Source organism: Drosophila sechellia, chromosome X (genome assembly GCF_004382195.2).
Source record: "Drosophila sechellia strain sech25 chromosome X, ASM438219v1, whole genome shotgun sequence".
NCBI classification, from domain to species: domain Eukaryota; kingdom Metazoa; phylum Arthropoda; class Insecta; order Diptera; family Drosophilidae; genus Drosophila; species Drosophila sechellia.
In genome coordinates, this window is record NC_045954.1 from 18,147,642 (window position 1) to 18,160,032 (window position 12,391).

Genomic DNA, 12,391 nt, shown 5'->3' on the forward strand with positions numbered 1-12,391 from the left:
AATTCTTATCAAATTGCTATTGTCTAGTGTAAGAGAGGTATTACACCAGTCTATTCAGATATCAATCGACTTTACTTATTTAAGCATTATTAAATCATTTCAAAATTTGGAAAGCAAATTAAAACAATTAGGAATTCATTTTTAAATGGCAAAGATCTTAAATAATTTCAAGCTTGTCAATTTTTCGCTACATTGCAACTAGTGTCACATGGGCATAAAATCAAATTTGCAACGTTGGTGCTTGAGGCGAGTAGAATCAACAAGGCGAAAAAGCATTGAGAAGCGATAAAGCAAAGCGGTACTCAAACTAATTAAAATACTATGTATTTGCAGGTATTCTTAATCGTTTTATTCAAATCGTTACAAGCAAGAAAATCAAACGAATGGCAGCAAATGGCGTAAATCAAATGGTAATAGAAGCACTTGTTTTGCCGCATAATTTTCATAGATATTTTGATATTTGTTTTTCTCATTTTTGGTTTCGTATAGGTGAGGCTTAAGAGCGGTGGGTGCTTTTGGATTTTTGGTGATGGGTACTTCTCATAGGGGTTCTCCAGTCCCTTGTCCTTCTTCTTGCTGGCCGCAGGTGTGCTCTTCCTGGGTCGATTCATCATGGGATCGTCCATGGTTCGCGACGATTGCTGTCTCGTGTGGGCCGGCGGTCCAGGAGGCTTCTTTTTCTTCTTTTTTCCAGCCTCAGGTTGCAGGGGATTGAAGGCGAACTGCAGATGTTGCTGCTGCTGCGTCTGTTGCAGATGTTGCTGCTGTTGCTGCTGCTGCTGCTGCTCGCGGCGCTCGAGGAAAGCGGCATTGGCCGAGGCTACCGTGGCTATTCTCTGCTGCTGCTCCAGATCCTCCAGTTCCTTCTCCCGCTTCTTGGTCATTTGCACCAACTGCGAACTGCGCCGTCTGAGGGCGGCTGCATAGGGTGTGGGCGTGGCCACCGGCGGCACCATGTCTCCCACACCGAATAGTCGCCTGATGCGCCGCCGACTGTTGATGAAGCCCAGCCCCAGCTGCACGCCCAATCCCAATCCCGCACCCGCCGGCGCCGTCGTCTGGCTGAGGGAACTGCTCGCTCCACCCTCGCTGCCGGCGCCCAGCATCTGGCTGAAGTTACTGTCCAGATCGCAACTGCTGGCCGAGTCGGCGCCACAGGGAAAGAGATATGTGTTCAGGGTGCTCAGCGTTGTGGACGTGGAGGTGCCAGTTCCGGTCATGGTTCCAATGCGACTGATGGCGCCCGTGTTGCTGCCACCCAACGCATTTTGCTGCTGCGAGTCGACTGATGCTGATCCTGCTGCTGCGCCTGCTGCTGATGGCTGATGTTGCAAGTTGAGCGGGAGAGTCAGTGGCAGTGGCAGCATCACTGCCGTGGAACCACTCACGCTGCCGGTGGTGCTGCTATCGTAGCTGTGCGGATTCACATAGATGTGGTTGTTATTAGTGGCGGCTGTTGATGCAGTTGCTCCAGCTGTAGTGCCTCCTGCTGCTGCAGTGCTGCTGGTGTTGACTACCAATGTGTTGTTGCTGCTCTCATGGTGATTGTTGTTGCTGGCTTGATTAGCGTTGTTGCTGCTGCTGCTGCAGCTGGTGGTGTTGTTGTTGATGCTGCTGCTGTTCGTGTTGCTCAGGTTGACCCTGTAAAAGCTGGTGCTGCTGGTGGCATTATTGTTGTTGTTGCTGCTGCTGCTGGAACGTGCAGGCGCCGTTGCAGGTCGCGATGCCTGCGATCCTGATCCTGATCCGGATCCAGGCGCACTAGCCTCCGGATGGGCAGTGGTTGTTGCTGCTGCAGCAGGTGTTGCAACTGATGTGCCAGGCGTCGCCTGCTGCTGCTGCTGTTGCGAATGATCGTTGCCATTGTTGCTGCTCATTGCTGTGGTTGTTTGACGTCTTTTTGCGCAAAGTTCTTTATTTTAAATACCCCACATTAATGTTTATAGCTCATTTTTGATAACACAATCATTTTATTAAATTTATTTCAATTATATGTGATCGAAAGCGGTTGATAGTTTTTTTAAACACTACTTCTTTTCTTTTTAATAATGATAGTGAACACGTATTGACATTTTTAAGAGAGGTATTTCGTTTTACTATTAAGCTATTTTGAGAAAAGTTTAATGTTCTCGTGGTGTAATATCACAATCTAGTGAAATCTTTAAGACTTAATGATTTATAATATATCTGTTTGTACGAAATGGTTTTCTAAATTTAACTTTATAGTTGATTTTCATTTCGTAAGATTTTAAGTTCACTTCACAACTTTTTGTTTTGTAAATTCTAGTTAAGGTGCAGTGGCTATTAGTTTATTTGTTTTAAATGTTTAACAGTGTTTAACTTTACTTTTATTAGTGTTTATTGTGCATAGATTTGTTTGATTTAGTTCATTCATGACAGTTCCTTTGCTTTGACTCCTTTAAAGACCCTCCTTTTACATATCACAATTCATGTATCTTCTTTTGGATGCCATCCAAATGGAGTTGAATGCACTGCTCCGGTTGCTGGTAAATTGCAAATGGCGACTACTAAACGGTTATGGCCAGACGTTAGCTAATCGCTCAGTTTTCCCGGACCGTTCACGCACTTTTCTCTCGCGGCACTCGAACAAAAATCACAGACAGTGGGGTCAGGAGGTCAATCAAGCTTATCACTGGCACGCACACATACGCAGCAACGCAGAACACTTGCAAAAAAAAAATTGTTTAAAATATGCATTAGCCGTTTCTACGCGGCATTTTTATATGATTTTTATTAATTTTTATTTGATTTAGGCAGACAGAGTTCTGTTATCAGTCAGAGCCACGTGCTTAACGCGCCGCGTGTCACAATTGTATGAACTTTGTGCCGCGTTGTTGACAATGCCAAAAGCCAACAGCAGCAGCAGTTTCAGTGGCAGTGGCAGAAGTGGCAGCAGCAATGCCACTAGCAACAACGAAGTTGCCACACGCACACACTCGCACACACACACACACTCGCCAGGACAGAGAGCGAGCGAGAGCTAGTTGGAGAGAGGGAAAGAGAGAGCCCTGTTAACTGGCTTCCTGGCTGACTGGCCGGGACAAACTATTCGCCAAAAACCAGAACCAAAAGCCAGAAACGGCGCCGAAAAAAATTCAAAAAAAAAGAAAAGCACGGGAATCTAAGCCAGCAGCACCACTTGAACCGCTCACACACACATAAGTATACTCAAGCATACACATAAATATATATATATATATATATATATATATTCTATATAGTATAGGCATGGCAACGATTCCTCATCGCTGTTGTCGTCGTTTCAATTTCGGCCAGTTTCGGTTCAGTTGGGTTCACTTCATTGCTTAACTTAACTAAATGCTGCAGATGGTGGCAACACACACAAGTACAGACGCGCGAGTGCACTAACACATATGCACAAATACACATATGCTGGCAGCCCGACTTTAACTCAACTCGCAAGAACAACAAGGGCCAAAGCTCGTGAACTTCGAGTGACGAGTGTATGGTAAACAGTTGCGGCTAAAAGCGTAGCATACTTTCAAGGGCTTGCAAATATAATGTTAATTTCAAAAATTATTATATATTATTCATTTATAATAGCAAGGTAGAGTATTACGATATTCCCAATTACATTTGGGTTGAAAAATGTGACCACATTTTTATATTTACTAAGAGAGTAGTTTAATAGTGTGACCAAAATCTATATATTACTATCCCATTTGTAACAGCGAAATGAAATTGATAATAACCTACTCAATAGACCAAATTGTAACATTATTTCAACGATTTCTAAGGCAAAAGTGTAATTAATTGCAACACAGCGAGTAGTCCAAAATGCACACACATTTTATCCATTTATCTATTTCAACTGGCAGAACTTTAGATATTTTCGTGCGATTGCTGCTATCTTAACTCCTATAATCTTGCCCATGCTTGTGCGAACGCGAGTGTGTTCGAGTTTGAGTGTGAGTGTCTGACAGCCGAGGGCAACATTTCAATTCGGCTTCGCGTCGTCGTCGTTGCCGCAGTCGCTTTGCTGTCGTTGTGTTGTCGCTGTGTTGTCGTTGTCGCGTTCGTCATTTTCGTAGTTTGTTTTGCTCGTTTGCTGGTCCCTCGGCTTCGTAACTTTCTCGCTGTGTGAGTGCCGTGTGTGCTATGTGTGTGTGTGTATGTGTGCGTTTGCATGACGATTAATGTTAATGTGTGTGAAGCAGCAGCAGCAGCGGCAATAATGCACGGCGAGAAATCAAGGCCAACTTTAATGTAAAACCAACGAGAGATAATGAAAAGTACAACATACTATTATTTGTCCATGAAGTAAAAAAATATAGATCGAACATTAAATTTGGAAATACCATACAGTTCATATTAAATATAAATTAGGCAAGTCTAAAACTGATTATTAAGTTATGTACTCTTGCTTGCGTACAAAAAAGCAGCTGCCTGCTAAATTATTTTCAACGTGGCCCTGAATTATGAATTCTGTTCCTTTTTAAAATTAATCCAAACCCTGATGTACCCATGAAAAGCTTGATTTATATAAGCACAAGTCGAATGTGTGGTCTAGCTAGCCCATTGCCATTTGCCTAATTTGCGCCATGAATTCAGCGGCAAGCTCGTTAAATCCGAGCACCCATTCATATTCCGAATCAAATTCAAATTTAAATTCCAATATCATTTACCCCAACACTGGGCGCTGGCAAGGACGAAGGACAATTGTTGCCGGGTTCTGGGAATGGAATGGACTGAACTGAACTCAACTGGAATGGAATTCAATTGCATGTGCGATTGCAATTTGTCGACGAACGGAGCAACATTGAGCATATGACGCATGGATCACGGCCGGCTCTTTGTGCCGCTCATATGCGACGTGTGGTTGCCGTTGTTGCCATGCAAATTGCCCTGGCCCAGTGTCAGTGGTTGGTCGTTTGGTGGTTAAGTGGGGCAGGGTGGTGCTCTGGGTTGCATGCGCGACGACCATGTGGCAAAAGCTGAAGAAAATACACTCAGCGAAAAGCTGACTTGTTAATGCCAATCACTTTTTAAAGTTTGCTTTTAGGAGAATTATGACAAAATTTGTCCAGTTTTAGATGGCTTCCTTATTTAGCCACAAAAACTCACTTTTCTCTAATTTTAATTTTTAATAACATATTTTTTCATTGTGAACCAAACTTAACTCAGCTGGTGCTGGTAACCTTCATGGCTAATAAGCAGTCACGGCACGTGAGTAGAATGGCGAAAGCGTTTTCCGGAGGGGGCTACTCCAAAATATTATTGATCAAATGTTTGCCACAGTGAGACACAGATTTCCTGGCGATGGAGGTGAAAGCCAAGCAAATAATATCCGGCAAAAAGACACGAGCAAGTACATCGGATTGCATGGCAGGGACGCTGGGAAGCTGGAAAGCTGGAAAATCCGGGGGCATTTGCTTGCCCAGCTGGATGTCAGATGGATGAAGGCACCCTCTCGACCAAGTCATTTGCCCCGAAGGCTGACAGAACGATTTGCATGCTAAAAATAACAAAATTGATGGCCTTTTCTCCGCTCACTCCTCACACTCACACACTCAAAGGCGGAGAGCCGTGTGCGTGTGTTCCAAAACGAAATACATATATATATCAAGAAAATAATAAATGAAAGAAAGAAAGTTGGAGGAAATCACGGTGCGGGAAAGTGAAGAGGCGCTTGTTTTTGCGGCTAACTGGTCATGGCCACGGTGAAGGCGACAACGACAACAAAAACGACAACCCAACAAAGGCAAATCAATTAAAAAATGTTCGTGAAAACAAAACAGAGCAGCAGCGGAAAATGGAAACCGAACAAAGAAAAACCAAAGACGAAAAGTGCTGGGCAAATATTTCCGCTTCACGTCAAGGCTGTGGCAATCAAAAGGCACACACCACTCACAAAGGACGAAAAGGACGAAAAGGACGAAAGGCAGTGCCTGATGCGATTGTTTCGTGACGTCTAACATATCCGCTTTGCCACTTCAACTGCCAACTCAAAACTCCCCAAATGAACAACAAAGTCGAGAGATGGCACAAATTTACATCGCCAAAAGAAATAAGTTATGAAACTGAGATTCAATATTTCGAATATTTCTGGATCGTAATTGATCAAAAAAGAGCTCATCCAGCAATAAATATTTTCATTATAGTTTAATATTTATAAAGATCGTTGATAAATGAATGCAAAATTCAAACATTGTTGGCAGTTATTAAGATTCACTACTCCAAAATACAATAGCATATTCACTGAGTAGAAAACTCAATTAATAAATCGTACTGTAATATTGTTTAGCAATTTTACACTACTGCAATCTATATCAAAGTTACACTGTGACTCTAAGAAAAAGTCAGAAATCTTGGCACATATTTACATCATTTTAAAATTATCCTGCATGACAAACTGCTTTTGCCTGTCTCCATTCCAATGAGAATCATATCCAATTTCACACACAGCACACACATTGAAAAAAATAATATTTGAAAAAATTAGCAAATCATATGCAAAACGAGACTTCGGAATCTGAGTTCCCCGAGTCTCGATTCTCCGGAGAATCGAGATTGGAGTCAGGAGCTCACTACCTCTTCTTCTTGTGACGCATCTCTGCTGGCGAGCGCACATGTGGCGCCGCATGCATAATTCCAGACACCAGTTTTGTGAATTTTTTGGGGCCCCACGCGACGCTCGAAATCTACGGACTTTTTTTTCTTTGATATATATTTTTTTTGGTTATGTGGAAGCGATGTGTACGGGCGCGCGCGCCACTTGAAAGTGCAACAGCGTGGCGGGTTGACACAGCCACAGCGACAGTGGGTGGTGGGTGGTGTGCGGTGGTTCAGTAGTTTCAGCTCGACTTGGTGGTCCACAAAGACACCAACGATCGTAGCTGGCTACCTTTTTCTCAATGAATCTCATTTGATTTTCAGGATGAAATTCATAAATCTTAAAGCCAGGGATAAATGTAACCTTTAGTTTAAGAAAACCCTATTAAATTTATCTAGTTAATCTTTTTTGAAACTAACTATTTGTACAATTGCACGTACTGTAGTAAAAAATAAAAGTGAACACATTAAATTTATTATCTCCATACAAAGAAGTATGGTATATATAATTCACAGATAATTTTATTGATTCGGTTCACAATCTTATGGCTTGCTTTCTTCAAACTTTCTTTAACTCTGAGTAGAATAACTTATAAATTAAGTGGTAAATTAGATAGTGTATTTAACTGGTTGGTTCGAACACGAAGCTACCAGTCATGCTTTCTAATTTAATTTTCAAACGGCTTTGGCCCAAGTAGGAAATTCACGAGAGCAGAGCGCCTCCAAGGTGTAGAAAGAGCCGGTTTTACGGGTTATAACGAGGTGAAAGAGAGTAAGAAATGACAAAAGTGGAAAGCGAGAGAGAAATTATGGCTGACAGGGAGAGGGAAACGGGGCAGGTGAGCTAAGACCTGGAAGACATGGGAGTCCGCTTGTTAGCGCATTTTAAGTCGCCGCCAAGGTTGACCCTTCTTCTTAATAATCATCACCTGTCTGCCCTCCCACTCGCACACGCAGTCCGTCTCGCTCGCTCCCCTTAGTGAACAGAAATGCATGGCATATGCGCTTTTGAACCACGTTAATTAGCCGCCACGCCAATCGATGACAGCAGAAAGCTAAAAACTATAACATAATACACAGAAACGAGGGAAAACCTAAATAGTTTGACATTTCTGCCATCCGAGGTTGGGTGGTAATGTGGAAAAAGATTACATGACCGTAGATATGGATCATCTGGTCAACTATTTTGGGGCTTGATGCCACAGATAATAACTCAAACGTTGCCCCGAGGCACCTGCATATATATCCCAGTCGTAAACGCTAAATGCTCGCTCCAGAGTAAATATTTAGAAAATAATAAAACCAAATTTAAATGCAGAATGAAAAAAGAACCATTTGGCCGAGGCGCGTGCAGAGAAAAGTACAACAAAAAAAAAAAAGGAAAAGAAAAGAAAAGGAAAGTCTGAAATCGCGTGGCAAACTAAAACGAAACAATGTGGAAAAGAGATTTTCCAAGTAGGGGGGTCCCCCCAAATCACACTGACTAAGGACTTTTTTAATTATAACGCTAATAGCTTGGAAACACAACAAACCACTTGTTCCTATTACATTTGATTTCAATATGATTTATTTTTGAGTTACAAGAACTGAAACACTGACAACAACGATTAAAAATCATATGCAACTTTCACTGCTGACATATAAATAAAATAAATAGTTCGGCTTGTTAGCCAGATTTTCAGCTGGATATGTTTTATAATAATATATATAATAAGGATATTAAGAAGGACATTTGTATTTAAGCGGCCTGAATTCTACAGAAATATTTATTCTCTCCTCTTTAATATTGATTTTTACAAAATGAAAACGTGAAATAAAAATATTAAAAAATATTAAATTCATAACACGATCTGTAGCTACTTAATTCTAAATGCAAAATTTATGATATCGACATTACCGATAGTGTGGAAGATCTATGACTTTCGATTTACAGATCTGATAGATCCCATCGATCATGATCATTTGCGGCGGCAGCGACGGCGACTGAAGCAGCGACGGCGGCAGTGGCAGCGACGGCGGCGGAGGCGTTGGCAGGGGCAGAGGCGGTACGGAAGGCGGTACGCTTACCTTGGCGCTTGGCTTAAGCTGCCGTGCGTCGTCGTGATGTGTGCCATGCAGGCAATCCATTCATCGACCTACTCCACTTTTTCTCTCTCTGCACGTGCACTTTGATCTCCACTGGGATTGTGTTTTTTTTTTGTTGGGCGTCTTTTAATCGCTTTTCCGAATCTGTCTGGCTTTTCCTTTTATTCGCTGGCAAGTCGGGAAACACTTAAGACTCTATAGATCGTATCGTATATAGATCAGCCGATATGCGTTCGCATACGACTATATACATATATATGTGTATATATATACGGTTGTGAGGGGAGACAAATAGACAGACGTCTAGATATATGCTTATTTATATTCAAATGACAAAAGAAATGAAACGAAACAATTTTCATTTATTTTTCACTTTATTTGTTGTCCACGCAGCGGGCAGCGACGTCGGCGTCGACACCGGCAGAGGCCGGGTGTAGCGTGGGACGCTCGAGGGGGCGGGGCCGCAGTTGTCGCACACATTTTTCACATTTTCCACCGCCCCGCGCGGCTCACACAAATAACAACAAAAAAAAAAGCAACATTGGGTGAAAAACAACAGAACAGCACTCAAAAAAATAAAGAATTTTAGATATATTTTTCTGGCCAGTGTGTGGCAGAAAGAGAGGGCTACAGATCGTTAGAGGGAGAAGGAGGGGCATTGGCAGATTGACAACGTCATCAACGAGAATGACAACAAAAACGACCAACGCGACACTTTTCCTTTCACATGAAAATCCGAAGACGATGATCTTCGGGATCATTCACTTTTCACTGCACGATCATCGTATGCACTCACAACAACAAAAAAATTATCAGGAATTTACCCGCTATTTCTATATTTTGTATTTGTAGTATTTATATTTTTTTGGGATTGTTAAAATATTTATTTTTTGCTTAAACAAGTGCGAAGCGATCACCGGCGTGCGCGGTACTGAAAATCGCTCTGCTTGCAGTCCTCAAAACGCTGCCGGCGTCGCAGTCGCGCCAGACGGCGGCAGAAGCAGCGACGTCGGCAGCATCGGGAATATCCAGTTTATATACCGATCCTAATACAGTAGCTATAGGTTATAAGAAAGCAGTAGTACAACCATTAACAAATAGTTAAAAACTAAACATTTTACAGAATAAAACATATTTCAATCTTAAGGATTTTTGAAAAGGTTTACATTGATCAAAATAATATGAAATATAATAAAAACATGAAAATATATTTAATACATGTATATTTAAAGTATTTTAAGAAGTAATACTAACAATTTAATAATATCATCAACGTTTATCTCTAAATTTAATACAAAAAGTTGTGCCAATTATAAGGCATCTTGTTAATGCAAAATAAATTATATTTTAAACGGCCATAAATTTTCATCTAAGGTGTTTGCAAAATATGTTACTTCGAATCCAGCTCATACGTCACATAGGCGATAATATTTACTGTAGCAATTTGAAAATGCGAATGTTGAACGTCTGAGAAATTGTGGGTGAGTGGGATTCAAACTGTCTATCTGGCAATGTGTTTGTGTGAAAAGTGTTTTTCACGCAAATTGTTTGCAACGTCAACGGCCAGCGGCGACCCAAAGAAACAGCGGTCAGAAAACTCGTTTATGCGTGGTCAGAGTACGTGAATTGTCAGAAAAGTGACTTACTCTTATGATATCTACAAGATACTAGCACATTTTGGGAGGATATTCGAATATCGGCTATGACCTTAAAAATACAATACCATTTCTTATTTTCTCACTAGCAATATTTAAAATGAATCAATAAGAGAAAACAAATATTACTCTTCGTTTAATACACGTAATTAAATACCAAAACCTTGAGCGCTTTTGACGCACGAACGAAGTATTTACCCAAATCGTTAACCAATTACTTAGTGCCATGGCCAACAGCCCTGTGAACCGTTCTCGAATTGCATTTGAGGATTTTTGGGGGGAAAACGGAAAATGTGGGCGGGGTAGTAAGGGGGCGACGGATGACTGTCCTCGGCCTTGGTCCAAAATGCCTCGAACCCTCAAGCGATCCGAGAGCAACAAGTGGGCGGGCAGCAGGACACAAATAATCACGGCAACGAAACCCAGCCAAGTATTTGACAAAAAAATCAAACAAACAGACAGGCAATGCTTGTTTTATGGGGGAATATCGATTACACAAATGACATGCAACAGAAAATCGATGGCAAATGCCCGGAAAATGGGCAACGTTTTCCGATGATGGCAAGATGGCACGGCATGCACGAGTGATTTTCATCTTCCGTCTGGCGAATCGGCAAATCGACGCAAATGCAAAGTGCAATTTCTGCACAATATCAATTAATCACAAATATTTGCATTCAGCAGATGGCAGATGAAAAGCAGCAACCAAAACAAAGTGCATCGGCCACAAAACAATGTTAATACACTTTATAAGTGCGTTTGAATCGCGTCTCCAGATTAACAACACAAACACACACAATTTCACACATTCTCGCGGCGACCTTCACTCGTTTTTCATTTTCATTTCAATTTCACTCACACGAGGCGAAAAGAGAAGATTGCGTAAAGAGACGTCGACCATGTAGCCCTGTTTTCGTCAATTGTCGACAATATCGGTTTTACTGCTCATCTCCATTTGTTTAAAAAGAAAACTCACCAAGAAAGCAACATATAATAAGCCATAAAACCGATCGAGGACTAACAAAGGGGAAGGTCAGCAATCGGGCACTCGAAGTCCAAAGTACCCATTAATACTACATACTAAGCACCTATTCTTTACTATTTTTAAATAATAAAATCAATCTTACAACAGTTATAAAACAATATTAGAAAGTATGATATGTTGTTCTCATTACATGTGCAAGTTAAATACTTTTAGTTATTAAGTCTCACATGTTTTATCAAATCCTCGAGGGACATTATTTTAATATAAAATGTTGCATACCCTGTTTAAAAATTTAAATCGCACAAAAGAGAAACCCTCACCCCCGGGCAAAGTGGGTGGTTTGATGGGTGAATTTCCGCGAGAAAAACATTTTAATGCATTTTCACAATTCCGAATTCCTTTTATTTGCCGATTGATTGCTGCTGAAAAACGTTTTGTGCGAGCTATGGGAATGAATTTTTGGGAAAATCGGGGGTGGGAAATGTAGGTGGCAGAAAATGTTGGAAAAATGTTGAGGAGGGGCTGCGCCGATGATGGATCGCAATGAATGGATCATTCGAACGGATCATCATCTGCCAAGAGAATAAGCCGCAAGCCATTTCTTTGGCCACTATTTCCGTGCTTTAGTGAAAGAAAAAGATACGTTGTATTTCCGGGAAAACTTTACAGGTATACATACGATTTTCCGACCTTCCTTTACAATAAAGTAAAGATAGTTGGGTTAATATATTAAAAATTTTTTGTAACTTTTTGACGGTACAAAGTGATGATGCATTGAAAACAAATAAAGTTGAAGGATAGGATATTTGAAAAAAACAAGATTTAACCACGTTTACCTAATAATAATGTACACGGATATTTATAGATCCAAAACCTTTGCTTGGCTAAGCTCAACTTGTAATTAAGTATTATTTGGAAGTCTTTATAAGGGTTTTTACTCACCTGAAATTAGAAAAAGAAGAATGAAGGCACAGAATTAGTTAATTGTAAACGCCAAAACTTAATAAGTTAACTATAACTAGAGCTGGAACATAGTTCAGTAAATTAATAAATATACCAGGACTTAAAGAAT

The 12,391-nt window shown here is 41.0% G+C and overlaps 1 protein-coding gene across 10 annotated transcripts in view; it reads right to left on the reverse strand.

Annotated features, from left to right (window-relative positions):
- LOC6614805 (potassium voltage-gated channel protein Shaker) overlaps positions 1–12,391 on the reverse strand; it is a 119,355-nt gene that overhangs the window by 79,682 nt on the left and 27,282 nt on the right. For 2 of the 10 annotated variants that reach the window (XM_032725492.1, XM_032725491.1), the window contains exon 1: positions 538–3,198. The exons of 2 other annotated variants lie outside the window; for them this stretch is intronic. In XM_032725492.1, the coding sequence (XP_032581383.1) occupies positions 538–1,877 (1,340 nt within the window). In that variant the 5' untranslated portion in view covers positions 1,878–3,198. Of the gene's footprint in view, positions 1–537; positions 3,210–6,365; positions 6,405–6,573; positions 6,609–8,661; positions 8,910–12,391 lie in introns of those variants that run through there. 6 more of the 10 variants (XM_032725500.1, XM_032725499.1, XM_032725498.1 and 3 more) reach the window with 5 other exon arrangements.